The 17,438-nt window shown below is 44.4% G+C and overlaps 1 protein-coding gene across 1 annotated transcript in view; it reads left to right on the forward strand.

The window, feature by feature from the left end:
• Positions 1-3,588: 3,588 nt before the first annotated feature.
• PIN4 (peptidylprolyl cis/trans isomerase, NIMA-interacting 4) overlaps positions 3,589-17,438 on the forward strand; it is a 96,720-nt gene continuing 82,870 nt past the window's right edge. The window contains exons 1-2 of the mRNA XM_011958908.1: positions 3,589-3,660; positions 7,986-8,059. Coding sequence (XP_011814298.1) covers positions 3,618-3,660; positions 7,986-8,059 — 117 coding nt within the window. The 5' untranslated portion in view covers positions 3,589-3,617. The remainder of the gene's footprint in view (positions 3,661-7,985; positions 8,060-17,438) is intronic.

The following is a 17,438-nucleotide window of genomic DNA, read 5'->3' on the forward strand; positions in this document are numbered from 1 at the left end:
CAATGAGATACCATCTCATGCCAGTTAGAATTGCAATCATTAAAAAGTCAGGAAACAACAGATGCTGGAGAAGATATGGAGAAATAGGAAGGCTTTTACACTGTTGGTGGAAGTGTAAATTAGTTTGACCATTGTAGAAGACAGTGTGGTGATCCCTCAAGGATCTAGAACTAGAAATACCATTTGACCCAGCAATCCCATTACTAGTATATACCCAAAGGATTATAAATCATGCTGCATATAAAGACACATGCACACGTATGTTTATTGCAGTACTATTCACAATAGCAAAGACCTGGAACAAATGCAAATGTCCATCAATGATAGACTGGATTAAGAAAATGTGGCACATATACACCATGGAATACCATGCAGCCATAAAAAACGATGAGTTCATGTCCTTTGCAGGGACATGGATGCAGCTGGAAACCATCATTCTCAGCAAACTATCACAAGGACAGAAAACCAAACACGCATGTTCTCACTCATAGGTGGAAATTGAACAATGAGATCATCTGGACACGGGGTGGGGAACATCACACACTGGGGCCTATTGGGGGGTTGGGGGCTGGGAGAGGGATAGCATTAGGAAAAATACTTAATGTAAATGACGAGTTGATAGGTGCAGCAAACCAACATGGCACATGTATACCCATGTAGCAAACCAGGACGTTGTGCACATGTACCCTAGAACTTGAAGTATAATAAAAAAAAAAAAAGAAAGAAAATTATTTGGCCACTGACTAGACTCCCGGAGATACATCAGTCTTATCAGCAATATATTTAATATCAATACCTATGTCCATTTGCCATAAGTGGTTACTTTTATAGGTGGTTGATCTCATCCACTATGTACTGATTTTTTTCCTGTCTTCATTTTCCAAACATGACCTTTTCCTGCCCTTGTTCCCAGAGTTTGGGGCCCAGAGTTCCCTATGCAATGACTATCTATGAATGGGATCAACTAGATCTCTGTGTTTTGTTGCTTCAAGCTTTCCCCTGCAGAATAAGCTCCACTGGGATCTCAAATAGTATAGAAACTGTAGTTCTTTGGCTGTGAAGCAGGTTAGGTGGGGCAGTATGTGAGTCTGGACCCAGGTCTGTGAACCTCTGTCCTGGGAAGAGGCCTGCCAGCTTCTCTTCCTGATTTTCCTCAAGTAATGCATAGAAGAATGAACCTGATGAGATAATTAGTAGAAAATACAACTGGCAGCCATTGCTGGCTGAGTTGCAGTGCACACTCCAGCAGATGTTACCATGGTTTCAAGGCTGAATTTTTCTCCTCTTTGCTCCCCATGCCCTCTCTCTTCCGTTAATTTGTCACTCTGCTCCACAGACTCCTCCACAGTCTGCCTCCGTAGACTGGTGCAGACTTAACCCTGAATAGAAGCTGGCTTTTCTATGATTTGCTTTTCAAATTATGTTTATTGTCTTTTTCTCTTGAATAAAAAATGTCAAGTGATAGAATATAATATACACTGAAGAAAATGAAAGTTAAACTCACATTTCAGAACTAATACTTAAAATTGTATCATAATACCTGCCCCATCTTTTTGTAATGCATACTGCATAGTTGAGATCTGTCTTAAAGTGCTTTTGACCTTGAAACCTCCAGCAGGCCTGTGCCCATTCTTTTCCCCTTGGAGCTGTTGGCCTTCAGTCTTGCTTGAAAAATTCAGCCATGGACACAGGCTTGCTTATTATCATTGTTGTTATTATCTGCTGGAATGCACAGAACTCTCACAGTGTTCCAGGCACTAAGCACTTGCCAGGCACATCAGCCATTGACAGACATTGGCTGTTCATTGGGATCTGAACTCTAGTTTGCTTCATTCCTACTTCACAACTGCCATAGCCAGTGGTCACAGGAAAGGCTCTTCCCAATGAAAAATCAAAAGTAAAGGTTCCTCTTGGGCCTCTTGGCCATAGATAACCTGATGAACACAAGGTTACACTGTCATCGTCAACCTCCAACCCCGACTCCCCCGACCCTCCATCTCGCAGCCGAACCTGGAAAATTAGTACAGGGGCAGGATCCACCTCAGAAGTGGCAGAGCAATGATCCCCTCACCACTAGATGTGTCCTCTGCAGTTGATCATTCCCAATCCGAAACAAGGAGTGCCCAAAATGTGTCCAGAATTTATAGCAGCCAAACATAAGGGGGCTCCGTGTTATGTCTTGAGTAGGGGATGAGCACAATCTCAGAAATATCTGAGTCCCTGGTATGAGCATGAAGCATCTCCAGGTCCAGCAAGGCTGCATCTGAAAACTAAACTCTGAGCTGGAAGACCTCTATATTCTGGCTGGCAGTGGCAAGCTAGGACAGCTCTCTCACGGAGTGGAGAAAACGCCCTGACATATCATATACAAATTATTGATGGTGGGAGGGATTGTAAGGGGAGAAAAAATGTGTGGGCACACATTCAAAAATCATTTATCTTAGGCAAACACTATTAATATGAGAAAGCCATCATTTTATGTGCTTTACAGATATGAACTTGTTTAATTCTCTTAACACCTGATAGGATAATAGTAGGTACTATTATCATCGACTCCATTTTACAGATGATGAAACTGAGCCAAAGAGAGGTGAAGTAACTTCCTCAAGGTCATGGAGCTAGTAGACAGATTTGGAGCAGGGATTTGAAACTGGGCAATCTGGCTCCAGAATCCATGCTTTTACTACATTATGCTGCACCATTATGGAAATTTTGGAAAATACACAGAAACAAACACGATGATCTGTATGTACTAGCACCACTGGCCACATCTTGCTGTGTAGCTTTCCTCTCCTTTATATTCATATACCATACAGTACATTACATATACTTCTTTTACAAGGAATCATATTCTTTATCTTGGTCTTAAAAACATTTCCCCTATCTGTTCAAAACCGTTATTTTGAATGTTGTATATATATTTTTGTATGGCTAAAACATTATTTAAGCAGTACCCGACTGAGGAGCACTTAAGACTGCTTCCAATGTTTCTCCATGACTGAGCTCTGCAAGAGGCAAAAGGGTAACAGCCTTTTTAAAAAACTACCTTTTGAACCCAATTAGCTACAACTGCAGAATAAAATTAACAAACGAAAAACTGCCAGGGAGGACAACCCTATGTGTAGGAGGAGACAGCAGAAGTTGGCCGCCACCACTGTTCTCCCTGCTTCCCTTTGTCTGGCGGCCCCGCGGGATTGGCCAGAGCTGGCGCCGAGGGACTGCAGAGGCCCCCGCGGCTCCTACTGCGCAAGTGTGAAAAAAGCTGGTAGCTTTCGGGGGTAGAGCGTGGGGAGTGCGGGATCTGGTGCAAATTTCGGTGCGTGAAAGAAGTCACAAAAAGCGCAGAGGCGGGGCTTCCCGCCCTAATCCGGCCTTTGTCTCCGCCCCTCTGCCTTTGTTTAGGCCCGAAGCGTCTTATTGGTCAGACATCTTCAGCCCCATTGGTCCAAGAGCCAAAGGACGGGGTCTGCCCCGAGCTGTGCCTGCTTCCGGAGCCTCAATAAGAACGGTCAATTGAGATGCGGCTTTCAGGCATTTGTTTAGGACATGCCCATGGGGGTGTAAGGGGGCTTGAACGGCAACTGGAGCAGTTCAGAGTTCAACAACAAGCTTCCAAGATGCCGCCGAAAGGAAAAAGTGGTTCTGGAAAAGCGGGGAAAGGTAGAGCGACCAGAGCGATCAAGGAGAATGGGGGCGGGTGAGGAGCGAAGGGAGGGAACAGACAGTCCATCTCCGGAGTTCGGGACGAATGCAGCAGGTAGCCAGTGGCCCCACAGTGGCCCCATCGATTCCATCTGTAGGAATACATTGGGCTACGGTTCAGGGAGCGCCCTGATGGGTAATGGAATCTGGTGGGGATAGTTCTTCGGAGGCGATGACTTTAGGGCTGCTATTTCGAGGGATTATTAGAGCTCTAAAATTGGGTCTTATCAAAAGCCAGTAATAAGAAGTACACATTGATTATGGTCCTTAAAGTTCACTTTTAAATGCTTACAGAATGACATGCCCACCATCGGGGAAGGAATCATTCATCCATTGAACAGAAATGTGTCAGGCACAGTGCTAAGTGCTGAGGATATAAAAATAAGACAGAGGGCTGGGTGCGGTGGCTCACACCTATAATCCCAGCACTTTGGGAGGCCGAGGGAGGGTGGATCACGAGGTCAGAAGTTCGAGACCAACCTGGCCAACATGGCGAAACCCCGTCTCTACTAAAAATACAAAAATTCGCCAGGCATGGTGGTGCACGCCTGTAATCCCAGCTACTCGGGAGGCTGAGGCAGGGGAATCGCTTAAACCCGGGAGGCAGAGGTTGCAATTGAACCGAGATCGCACCACTGCACTCCAGCCTGGGCGACAGTGCGAGCTTCTGTCTCAAAATATATATATATATATATATATATATATATATATATATATTTTGGCCTTAAGGAGCTCCCGAGGATAAAGGCTTAGTGATCATAAAGCACTGTACTAAATGTAGTGTTGAGGGATGTGTATGGGATATAATAGAAATTGAGGGAAGTGCTTCATTTAGCTGGGGAACAGGGCTTCCTGGAGACGAATTAGGCAGAGGTCAAGATGAGCATTGAGGGTAGGTTAAAGCATTCCTAACTTGGGGTCCAGCAGCAAAAGCACTGAGGTGAGAAACAGCATGATGTGTGCAGTGTAGTGTTGCTGGAGCAAAAACTCAAGGCAGAATGGCAAGTAGTGAGAATGAAAACAGAAACAGAGACCAGATCATGGAGAGTGCTATATGTGGTGCTAAGAAGGACTGTTAAGGATCAGAAAGACCTGTAAGGAGATTGTTGTGGTAGTCTTGGTGAGAGATGATGGTGGACTGACCTAAGGGAGTGGCTGTGGGAACTGAGAAAAGAGAAAAGGTTCTGTAAATATTAGGATGTGAAATAGTCAAGACTTGGTGATTTATTGGGTTGGGGAGGGGTGGTGAGGGAGGATCAACGATCATTCTGTTTTCTGGATTGGATTTCTAACCTGTTGCAGGTCCTGCAGGCTAACATCAAGGATACATGAGGAGCAGGGATGAGACGGATGAATTCACTTTCAGATAGATTGGCTTTGAGGTGTCTGTGGGACATCTCAGTGGAGATGTAGTCAGGAAGTGGTTGAATATTTGAGTCTGAAGTTTGAGGGAGAGGTCTAGACTGTACATGTAAGTTTTAGGAGTCGTTAACTTATAGATGGTAGTTGAGCCCATTAGAGTGTATGCAGTTATCCATGGTGAGTTTATAGAATTAAAAGAGCAGAGAGCAGAGGATGTGATCTAGGACAGGCAGAGAAAGGCAGACAGATAGAGGGAGTGCAGAATGGTGGCCAGAGGCAGGAGAGACCAGATTGTTTTAAAGAGAGAGGGTATAGTCTATCAAGCACAGCAGATTTGGAAATTAGAGGTGGCCTTGGATAAAAGTGGTTTCAGTGAAACAAAAGTCAGATTGCAGTGACTATAGAACTGACTGGGAAGTGGTAATTTGGACTTCTTGGAAAGTTTTAATTGAAAAGCATGGAAATGGGATGGTAGATAGAGGAGGACAGAGGATGAAGAGAAAGTTTTATTTTCTTTGCTTCTTTGGAATGGGGGAAAACTTGGGAGTGAAGCTGAAGGATCCAGTAAAGTAAAAGAGGTAAAGGTACAGAGGAGTGAGATTTAGGAGAAAATGGAATCCAGGACCTAGGGGGAGCAGGGACACCTTATGCTTGAGGTCATAGGAAAGGAGATGGATGGGCAGGAACTCAGTAGGCATCTTGAGGAGAGTGATAAAGGTCTGGAATATTGTAATGGGAGATGGAATGAAACAAAAGTAAAAGAAGTGCCCTCAGGGCTAGGAGCCTGACTAAGATCAAAGGCCATGAATTTGTAGACTACATAATATTCACAGTCTGATTTACGTAGTACCATGCAACTGGCACAGTATAGGATTGAAAAGAGCTAGGTGCAGCCTTAAGCCGTGAGGTTTTGTTAGGCAGTTATGATAGGAGGATAGCAACACAAGGGAATTATAAGGGCCAGTGGGAATGCAGTTCAGATGAACGAGCATGGGGTCCAGAGTGGGAAGGTGAAAAGAGGTCTGGTGGTCTAGGTGAATGTAGCAGGACAAAGGGACTGGGGTCGAGGGGGAGGTTCTGTGAAGTCAAAGAACCAGTATTGTGGGAATGAGACATGAGAAAGCTGGAAGGACAGGAGGTTATAGCCAGAGACTGAACTAGTTCTGAGTGGCACAGTTCCATTGTGTGCCCCCGGGGCAGGTAGCTTGGAGTAGAGAGCATGACATTCGGGAAAGAGACCTAGAACTGTGAGATTCCTCAAGATAGATGGTGAGGTCACTCAAGGTAATGGCAGGAGTGAGGGTGGAGAGGAAGCCCAAAGCTGTTGCTAGAGTCCTTAGGAAATCAAAGGCAGTGAGGTGGCAGTCAGAAGATGACAGCATCCAGTGGAGAAGAGGATGGGATAACTGGAAGGCATCATCATTCAAGAGCGGATCTACAGCAAACCCAGTTAGGAGTTTGATTTAGTAACACTCCTTTGGCAGTAACATTTTCTTAGGGTTTTGGTAGTCAGTATTTGGAGATTTCAGTTTAATCAAACATTTATTAAAACACCTTTTGTGTGCCAGGCATTGTGCTAGGCTTGGAGATACTAAGACAAGCAAGATGGAGACTCTTGCTTCAAACTTTTCAGTGGCTCCCTATTACATCTAGGATAAATCCCAAGCTCCTTAATGGGGCCAAAAGGCCTCAGTGACCTGACCCTCAGCTACCTCCGTCAGGCAGGCTCATCTGAGTGCACTCCCACCTCAGATTTGGCTTCATCCATACAATTTCTTACACATACCATGTTGTTTCCCCCATTCTGGAGTGTCTCCTCATCCTTTCTATGGCTAACCAGCTCCTACTCATCCAGGAAACCTTCCTGGCTGGCTCCAGTGTCCCTCTGTGCCTCCACAGCCTCTTGTCCATAACCATCTCTGCATCTCCTGCATTCTCCTGAAATGATCTGTCTTTCTCACTAGAATATGAGTTTTCTGAAGGAAAGTACATGGCTTGTTCATCTTTGTACTCCCAGTGCCTGGAACTCAGTAGTTGTTTAGGAAATGTTTATTGAACTGAACCCTTAATTCAACTGTAATTATTAGGAACATCAGCCTCTAGCAGTACATAGGCTGCCATTGACACAGAAGTTACCATAGTAGTAAAATGACATACTAGTAAAATGTAAGATGCTGCTAATGGTTCTAGGAAGACATCAATAGGCAATGTAGTAGACTCTAGAAATTTGGACATGAATGTATTATTTAGCCAAAAATGGGTAGTGGGAAATTTGATCTTTTTAAAAAATATATTCTTGGAGATTTTACTTACTGGAATTGTGATGCTTGAACACATAATTGTGGTACTTGATAGAACTCTTACAAGAACTTAAGAGTCTGCCCTCAGAAGGCAGGGTGTTAAATTGCATGCAGAGAATCTGGGCCAGGCTTCGGAGCTTTCATTTACCTATTAGCACACTCATTTGTGTATCCATTTTCTGTGAAGGGTTTATATAGGGCACAGATTTCCTGTTTGAAGAAAGATGAGTCAGATTAATTTAGCTTGATGTTGTAAAGCAAGCTTGTCCAACCCATGGCCCACAGGCTGCATACGGCTCAGGATGACTTTGAATGCAGCCCAACACAAATTCGGAAACCTTCTTAAGACATTATGAGATTTTTTTGTGATTTTTTTGTTGTTGTTTGTTTTTAGCTCGTCAGCTGTCATTAGTGTTAGTGTATTTTGTGTGGCCCAAGATAATTCTTCCATTGTGGCCCAGGGAAGCCAAAAGATTGGATACCCTTGTTGTAAAGTGTTTGGCCAAGTTCCCTTTTGAAGTGTGGCGTTATGTTGGAAGTATCCACTCCCGTTGTGTGTTGGACCTGTCCGTAAACATGGAGATGCAGTTTAAATGAGTACCTGTCATCTCTTCTCTAAAGGGGGAGCAGCCTCTGGGAGTGACAGTGCTGACAAGAAGGCTCAAGGTCCCAAAGGTGGTGGCAATGCAGTAAAGGTGAGTTACTAGTTCCTTTTTTTCCATGTTAAATATAAATTCCATTTATGTGTTAGTACACATAAAAGACGGAATGCTTAACTCATTCTACCAGGCCAGCCTAACACTGGTATAAAATCAAAATAACACAAAATTAGAGCTGGGCGCAGTGGTTAACACCTGTAATCCCAGCACTTTGGGAGGCCAAGGCAGGAGGATCACTTGAGCCCAGGAGATCGAGACCAGCCTGGGCAACATAGCAAGATGCTGTAACTAAAAAAAAAAAAAAAAAAAAAAATTGGCCAGACGTGGTGGTGCACACCTGTGGCCCTAGCTACTCAGGAGGCTAAGGTGGGAGGATTCCTTTAGCCCAGGAATTCGAGGCTGCAGTGAGCCATGATTGTGCCACTGCACTCATCCTGTGCAACAGAGCGAGACCCTGTCTCAAAAAAATAAATAAATAAATAAAAAGTAAGAGATGATCCTTGTTATCACAGGCTACTTGGGAGCAGTTCGGTAAAGATATATATTTCCTTGCTGTATGATAAGCTTAGCAGTAGAACTGCATCATATAAATGCAGCCATACATGTGTAGCCTAAAAAAGAGAGATCATGTAAATGGTGTGGGCTGTTCTGCCCACTCTTCTATTCAATGAACCTATGCCCCACAGAGAGAGAGAGAGAGAGAAGAGACATGCACCTGCTTTTCTATAGTTGCCCTGAATTCTTGTATGGGCATCCAATCATGTGAAGTGGGGTTCTGGTATCCAAAGATAAGTTTTCATAAAACATAGCCCCTAAATACAACCCAGTTACTTCAACTGATGCTCAACTGAAGAAGTGGTCATTGTTACAGAGTAGAGTGTGTCTGGCTATGTCTGGGCTTAAATGAGAGCTGACATGCTGGTCTCCCATATGACATCTTCATAAAGGGATATTCTAGGGTAATTTTGGCTATATGCTTTTTTTTTTTTTTTTTTTTGAGACGGAGTTTCACTCTTGTTGCCCAGGCTGGAGTGCAATGGCACGATCTCGGCTTGCTGCAACCTCTGCCTCCCAGGTTCAAGCGATTGTCCTGCCTCAGCCTCCCATGTAGCTGGGATTATAGGTGCCCGCCACCATGCCCAGCTAGTTTTTTGTATTTTTAGTAGAGATGCAGTTTCACCATCTTGGCCAGGCTGGTCTTGAACTCCTGACCTCAGGTGATCCGCCCACCTCGGCCTCCCAAAGTGCTGGGATTAGAGGTGTGAGCCACCGTGCCCGGCGGTTTTAGCTAATTTTTTAAAAACTTTATTTTGTTGTTTTTATCTTTGTAGAGATGGAGTCTCACTGTGTTGCCCAGGCTGTGCTTGAACTCCTGACCTCAAACGATCCTCCTGCCTCAGCCTCCAAAAGTGTTAAGATTATAGGGGCATGAGCCACCACACCTGGTGCCTATGGCTTTAAAGAGGCGTCTTACCCTCTCTGGAAAAAAAGATAAGTTCAATGTGGCCACTCATGAGATATATGGAAAGGAATGGCACATTATTCACTAGAAAGTAGATTAGAGTTAAATTTTTTTTTTATAAAACCTTTTATTTTGAGATAATTACAGATTCGCATGCAGTTGTAAGAAATAATACATCTAGCTGGGCATGGTGGTGTGTGCCTTTAGTCCCATCTACTTGGGAGGCTGAGGTAGGAGGATTGTTTGAGCCCGGGAGTTCGAGGCGTCAGTGAGTCATGATCACGCCACTGCACTCCAGCCTGGGCAACAGAATGAGACCTTGTCTAAAAGAGAAAAAAAGAAAAAGAAATAATACATGTTCCTTTCTTTCTCCCAATGGTAACACCTAACAAAACTATGGTACAATAGCACAAACAGGATATTGACATTGGTATAGTCAAGATACAGATAATCCTACCACTACAAGGATCCCTCCTGTTGGCCTTTTATAACTATACCCACTTCCCTCCTGCCCCACCTCAGCCCCCTTAACCCATGGCAGCAACTTACCTGTTTTCCATTTGTGTAACTTTATAATGTCAAGAATGTTATATGCATGGAATAATACAGTATGTAACCTTTTGGGATTGGTTTTATTCACCCAGTATAATTCGCTGGAGATTTCATTCAAGTGGTTTTGTTTATCAATAGTTTATTCCTCTGTATTGCTAAACAGTACCAGTTGAGTATCCCTAATCCAAAAATCCAAAATGCAAAATGCTGTAAAATCTGAAACTTTTTGAGCACTGACATGGCACTCAAAGTAAATGCTCATTATAGCATTTCAGATTTCGAATTTTCAGATTAGGGATGCTCAACTGGTAAGTATAATGCAAATATTCCCAAATCCGAAACACTTGGTCCCAAGCATTTTGGATAAATGATATTTAACCTGTATCCCATGATGTATATCTGTAGTATATCGAACCATTCACCTGTTGAAGGACAGCTGGGTTGTTTCAAGTGTTTTTTGAAGGCGCCAGTCGGTGAGGGACCCCAGGACCCTCCAGCCTTTTAGGGTTCAGCTCCTTTCACATTCTGTCATTCTGCTTCAGACTCCACCCCTGTGCCCACACCCTGCCCTTTCGTCGCTATAAGCTGTGCAGATTCTGAGGCCCACCCACTGACCACAGCTTCCCTCCTTCCCCTTCCCTTCCTGCCTCCACCAGTCCTGTTCCTCTGTTCTCCTCGCAGACTCCCAAACCCTTGAGCCCACCCTGATCTCCCCACTTTATCCTAGGCTTCATGTTTGTTTTCCTATCCCCTGCACACTCAAAATTAGGCCTAAGGGCTTGATCATTGGATTGAGGAGGTCCAGTTTCTTTTTCTTTTGACCACCTCCATGCATCCACCTCCCTGCTACTCAGGATCAATCCAATGGTCTACTTTCTATGTGCTTAAAATCAGAACTATAGTTAGAAGAGAAGAATTCGAGTGGTTCTAATATAAAGAAAAGACAAATATTTAAGGGGATGGATATTCCAAGTATACTGATTTGATCTTTACCAATTATATGAATGTATTAGATTATTGCATTACCTTGAAATTGTACATCTACCGTGCATCAATAAAAAAGAAAGGAAGGAAAAGAAAAGAAAAGATAGATTTCCTTGAAAATGTCTACCTTGGGGCAACTTAAGTATTAATACTTGATTTTTAATAAGTATGTAAATAAAATATTTACTAATAATTCCAATATGAGTATTATATTTGCTCATAGATTAACTTATTTCAGTAGCTTGGCTCAAATTTGAAACAGTTACTTAAGAAAGAAAAATTCAGCCGGTGGCTGATGTCGGTACTCCTGGCACTTTGGGAGGCCAAGGTGCACAGATCACCTGAGGTCAGGAGTTCAAGATCAGCCTGGCCAACATGGTAAAACCCGCCTCTACTAAAAATACAAAAAATTAGCCTGGTGTGGTGGCGGGCGCCTGTCATCCCAGCTACTCGGGAGGCTGAGGCAGGAGAATTGCTTGAACCTGGGAGACAGAGGTTGCAGTGAGCCGTGATCGCCCCATTGCACTCCAGCCTGGGCAACAGAGTGAGACTCCATCTCAAAAAGGGAAAGAAAGAGAGAAAGAGAGAGGGAGGGAGGAAGGGAGGGAGGTTCAGTCAGTTAAAAACAAACAAACAAACAAACAACTCCCCAGAACTGCTGGGCCCTACTGGAAAGTCTCATAGCCTTGGGGATTGGGACCACTAAAACTTGGTCTCTAACTTTACCTAGGCCCTCAGTGCTGCTCAGCAATCCTTTACCACCTACCTGTAGCCATCCACCACCCCACTCCCATCAGTCAACAGAGAACTTTATTCCATGGTTCTCAACCCTAGATGTACATCAGATTCACCTAAAAAAATACCAGTGCCTAGGTCTCAGCCCAGACCAACTGCATCAGAATCTCTGGGAGAGGGGCCTGGACTTCGATAACTTTTTTAGAAGTGCTGAGCTCTGTGGCTCGTGCCTGTCATCCTGGCACTTTGGGAGGCCGAGGTGGGTGTATCACTTGAGGTTGGGAGTTCAAGACCAGCCTAGCCAACATGGTGACACCTTGTCTCTACTGAAAATACAAAAATCAGTTGGGCATAGTGGTGTGCGCCTGGAATCTCAGCTTCTCGGGAGGCTGAGGCAGGAGAATTGCTTGGACGTGAGAGGTGGAGGTTGCAGTGAGCTGAGATTGTGCCACTGCACTCTAACCTGTGCGACAGAGTAAGACTCCATCTCAAAAAACAAAAACAAAATTTTTTAGAAGCTCTGGAGGTGATTCTAATATGCTGCCAGGGTTAAGAAACACTCATCTAGTCTCACCGGGTTAGTGTGAGGATTTAATGAGGTAAGTACTCATCAACTTTTAAATGTTTTTATTATTTTAACAAGAAAGTGGAAACCAGCCCTATCGTCAGGAACTCACTGGCTTTCAGCCCCCTGTCAACAAAGTTATCTCCTTACCTTTTTTCCTTTAAGGCTAATTTTTCAAACCGTGTTCTGAATACCAAACCTTGCTCCTTCATTTATCTCTACCCTCTTTTTTGTTCTGTCTTCAACCAGTTTTTCTTTCCTGGGTCTTTCCCTTCATTCTGAAAATATGCCCAGGGACCTTTAAAATTCATGTTGTTTTTTTGTTTTGTTTTGTTTTGTTTTCTTTGAGATGGAATCTCACTCTTGTTGTCCAGGCTGGAATGCAGTGGTGCGATCTTGGCTCACAGCAACCTCCACCTCCCAGGTTCAAGCGATTCTCCTGCCTCAGCCTCCTGAGTACCTGGGATGACAGGCATCCGCCACCACTCCCAGCTAATTATTTGTAGTTTTAGTAGAGATGGGATTTTTCCATGTTGGCCAGGCTGGTCTCCAATTCCCGACCTCAGGTGATCCGCCCGCCTCTGCCTCCCAAAGTGCTGGGATTACAGGCCTGAGCCACCGTGCCCAGCGTAAAATTCGTATTTACATGTCTTCCACTTTTTGCCTCTAGCCAGAGCCCTTTCTCCTTTTCAAACAAAATTAGTAGAGAGAGTCCCCCACGTTACACATTACCCTCCCACTTGCCATTGTTTCCTCAGTCAGCCTGCTGCATTCTGGCTTCTGCACTTAAACTCTTCTGAAACTCCTTTTTCTGAGATCATTGCTTTATCATTGCACAATTTATTATACTTCTTACCTGATGTCTCTGCAGCACTTAACCCTTGTTGACCATTTCCTCCTTGAAACTCTGTCCTGCCTTGGTTTATTAGCACACACTTCTCTCCTACCTATATGGCCTTTCCTTTTTATTATGCTTTTTCTTTTTTCTTATTCAGAGACAGGTTCTTGCTCTGTCACACAGGCCGGGGTGCATGACATGCAGTGGCATGATCATAGCTCACTGCAGTCTTCAATTCCTGGGCTCAAGTGATCCTCCTGCCTCAGCCTCCTGAGTAGCTAAGACTACAGATGTACACCACCATGCCCAGCTAATTTTTTTAAAAGTTTTTGTAGAGGTGGGGGTCTTGCTATGTTGCTCAGACTGGTCTCAAACTCCCAGCTTCAAGGGATCCTCCCGCCTTGGCCTCCCCAAGTGCTGAGGTTATAGGTGTGAACCACTGCGCCCGGCCCCTTTTTATTATACTTTTTGAGTTCTTGACCTGTTGCTTGAACATTAATAGTCTCTAAGGTTATCTTTAGCTTTCTTTTCTCCTCTTCTCATTTTCGTCTCCTTCCTGGTAACCTCATGAATTCCACACTTCAGCTGCCACCTCCATAGTCATCACTCCCAAACTTTCTGTAGCTTGGCTCTCCAAGACACAGATGCACTGTTGCCAGTTGGTTGGTCACACTTGCAGACCCCACAGGAATTAAAAACTCTTTGTCGCACTGTCTAAACTAGAATACTCATTTATTCATTTATAAAATGGTGGATGGTGTCCCCTATCTGTGACCATGAATGCAATGTACATTTTCCCAGGAATTGTAGCAGACAGTCACTTTGTGAGTATGGAAGCAGAAACAAGGAGGCAGTCTAGAAGCTGTCTCTTAAAAAAAAATTGTAAAACAGCCTCAGGCAGGTCCTTCAGGAGGTATTCCAGAAGAAGGCATTATCATAGGAGATGACAGTCCCATGCATGTTATTGTCCCTGAAGACCTTTCCTTGGGACAGAACATGGAGGTGGAAAACAATGATACTGATGATCCTGACCCTGTGTGGGCCTAAGCTAATGTGTGTATTTGTGTCTTAGTCTTTAATAAAGAAGTTTAAAAAGTTAAAAAAATTTTTTTTTAATGGAAAAAAGCTTATAATGGCCAGGCACGGTGGCTCATGCCTGTAATCCCAGCACTTTGGGAGGCTGAGGCGGGCGGATCACGAGGTCAAGAGACCATCCTGGCTAACACGGTGAAACCCTGTCTCTACTAAAAAAATACAAAAAAATTAGCCGGGCGTGGTGGCGGGCACCTGTAGTCCCAGCTACTCAGGAGGCTGGGGCAGGAGAATGGCATGAACCCGGGAGGCGGAGGTTGCAGTGAGCCGAGATCGCGCCACTGCACTCCAGCCTGGGTGACAGGGCAAGACTCTGTCTCAAAAAAAAAAAAAAAAGCTTATAGTAGCCAGGTGTGGTGACTCACGCCTGTAATCCCAACACTTTGGGAGGCTGAGGTGGGCAGATCACTTGAGGTCAGGAGTTTGAGACCAGCCTAGCTAACATGGCGAAACCCTGTCTCTACAAAAGATACAAAAATTAGCTGGGCGTGGTGACACGCACCTGTAATCCCAGCTACTCGGGAGGCTGAGAGGCACAGGAATCGCTTGAACCTGGGAGGCGGAGGTTGCAGTGAGCTGAGATTGTGCTACCTTGGACAACAGAGCGAGACTTCACCTTGAAAAGAAAAAGAGAAAAGCTTGTAGAATAAGGATATGAAGAAAATATTTTTGTACAGTTGCACAATGTGCTTGTTTTTTAAGCCAAGTGTTATTAAATAGAGACAAAAAGTTTAAAATTTTTTAAATGTATAAAGTTGAAAAGATACAATAAACTAAGGCTAATTTAATATTGATAAAGAAAAGTGTTTTATAAATTGTAACTTACATGTGTAGTGTGTATAAAGTCTACAGTAGGGGCCGGGTGCAGTGGCTCAGGCCTGTAATCCCAGCACTTTGGGAGGCCGAGGCGGGTGGATCACCTGAGGTCAGGAGTTCAAGACCAGCCTGATCAACATGGTGAAACCCCGTCTCTACAAAAAATACAAAATTAGGCCGGGTATGGTGACTCATGTCTCTAATCCCAGCACTTTGGGAGGCTAAGGCAAGAGGATCACCCAAGGTCAGGAGTTCGAAGCCAGCCTGGCCAACATGGCAAAAGCATCTCTACTAAAAATACAAAACTTATCCAGGTGTGGTGACTTGTGCCTGTAATCCCAGCTACTAGGGAGGCTGAGGCAGTAGAATCACTTGAACCCGGGAGGTGGAGGTTGCGGTGAGCTGAGATCGCACCGCTGCACTCTAAAAAAAAAAAAAATTAGCTGGCAGCCGGGCATGGTGGCGCATGCCTGTAATCCAAGCTACTCAGGAGGCTGAGGCAGGAGAATCACTTGAGCTAAGGAGGGGGAGGTTTCGGTGAGCCAAGATCGCACCATTGCACTCCAGCCTGGGCAAAAGAGCCAAACTCCATCTCAAAAAAAAAAAGTCTACAGTAGTGTATAGTAATGTCCTAGGCCTTCATATTCACTCACCACTCACTGACTCACCCAGAGCAACTTCCAGTCCTGCAAGCTCCATTCATGTAAAGTGTCCTATATAAGTGTACCATTTTTTATCTTTTATACTATATTTTTACTGTACCTTTTCTATGTTTAGATACCCAAATACTTACCGTTGTGTTACAGTTGCCTATGGTATTCAGTACAGTCATATGCTGTACAGGTTTGTAGCCTAGGAGCAATAGGCTATGCCATATAGCCTAGGTGTGTAGCTGGCCGTACCATCTAGGTTTGTGTAAGTACAGTGTTATGTTTGCACAACAACAAAATTGCCTAATAACTCATTTCTCATAATGTTTCCCTGTAGTTAAGTGACACATGACTATAAGTGATTCTGTTTCAATGTGAAATGAGAAATCCTGCCAAACAACTATCTTGACAAAATCATTTTTAAGGATAGTAGTATTTTTATAAATCCATGGCTTTACGTAAACATAGGTCAAATTTGAATACTTTAGTAGGGTTGGGTGTTCTTAATATTCAACCTATGATTCCTTTTCAAAGTGTGGAATTGTGGGGAGGCTTATACATTGGGTCTCTTTTAGTAAGAAATACTTCCTGGCCAGGTGCGGTGTGCTCATGCCTGTAATCCCAGCACTTTGGGAGGCCGAGGTGGGCAGATCACTTGAGGCCAGGAGTTTGAGATCAGCCTGGCCAACATAGTGAAACCTATCTCTACTAAAAATACAAAAAATTAGCTGGGCGCAGTGGTGTCCACCTATAGTCCCAGCTACTTGGGAGGCTGAGGCAGGAGAATCGCTTGAACCCATGGGTGGAGGTTGCAGTGAGCCAAGATCGGGCCACTGAACTCCAGCCTGGGCAACAGAGGGAGACTGTCTCAAAAAAAAAAAGAAAGAAATACTCTCTAGCAGGTTTTTTCTTATCATCCTCACTCTGATGAAATAATAGCCATTGGTCAATGGTAGCTGCATTATCTCAAATCTTCACAATCCTGTCAGAACACATAGGTCCTGTTATCATTGCATCTCGATGTACAAATGGAGAAACACTTGGAGGTTTAAAAACATGCGTAAGTTCAGCCGGGCATGGTGGCTCACGCCTGTAATCCCAGCACTTTGGGAGGCTGAGGCGGGCAGATCACTTGAGATCAGGGGTTCGAGACCGGCCTGGCCAACATGGTGAAACCCCGTCTGTACTAAAAATACAAGAATTAGCTGGGCGTTGTGATGGATGCCTGTAATCCCAGCTACTGGGGAGGCTGAGGCAAGAGAATTGCTTGAACTTGGGAGGCAGAGGTTGCAGTGAGCCGAGAGCACACCACTGCACTCCAGCCTGGAAGATAGAGTGAGACTCTGTCTCTAAATAAATAAATAAATAGATAATGCCTAAGTTCATACAGCAGAGGTGGGATTTGATTCCAGAACCACAGCTCTCAACCTGTATCATGTTTCCTCCTCCTGTTAGCATGGAGGTATATGGTAAAAGATGGGAGCTTCCCGGCCATGTGCGGTGGCTCACGCCTGTAATCCCAGCACTTTGGGAGGCCAAGGCAGGCGGATCACGAGGTCAAGAGTTCGAGACCAGCCTGGCCAACATGGCGAAACCCCGCCTCTACTAAAAATAGAAAAATTAGCCAGGTGTGATGGCATGTGCCTGTAAACCCAGCTATTTGGGAGGCTGAGACATAATTGCTTGAACCCGGGAGGCGGAGGTTGCAGTGAGCCGAGATC

The sequence above is a fragment of the Colobus angolensis genome, unplaced genomic scaffold, assembly GCF_000951035.1.
Source record: "Colobus angolensis palliatus isolate OR3802 unplaced genomic scaffold, Cang.pa_1.0 Scaffold479, whole genome shotgun sequence".
Taxonomy (NCBI): Eukaryota; Metazoa; Chordata; class Mammalia; order Primates; family Cercopithecidae; genus Colobus; species Colobus angolensis.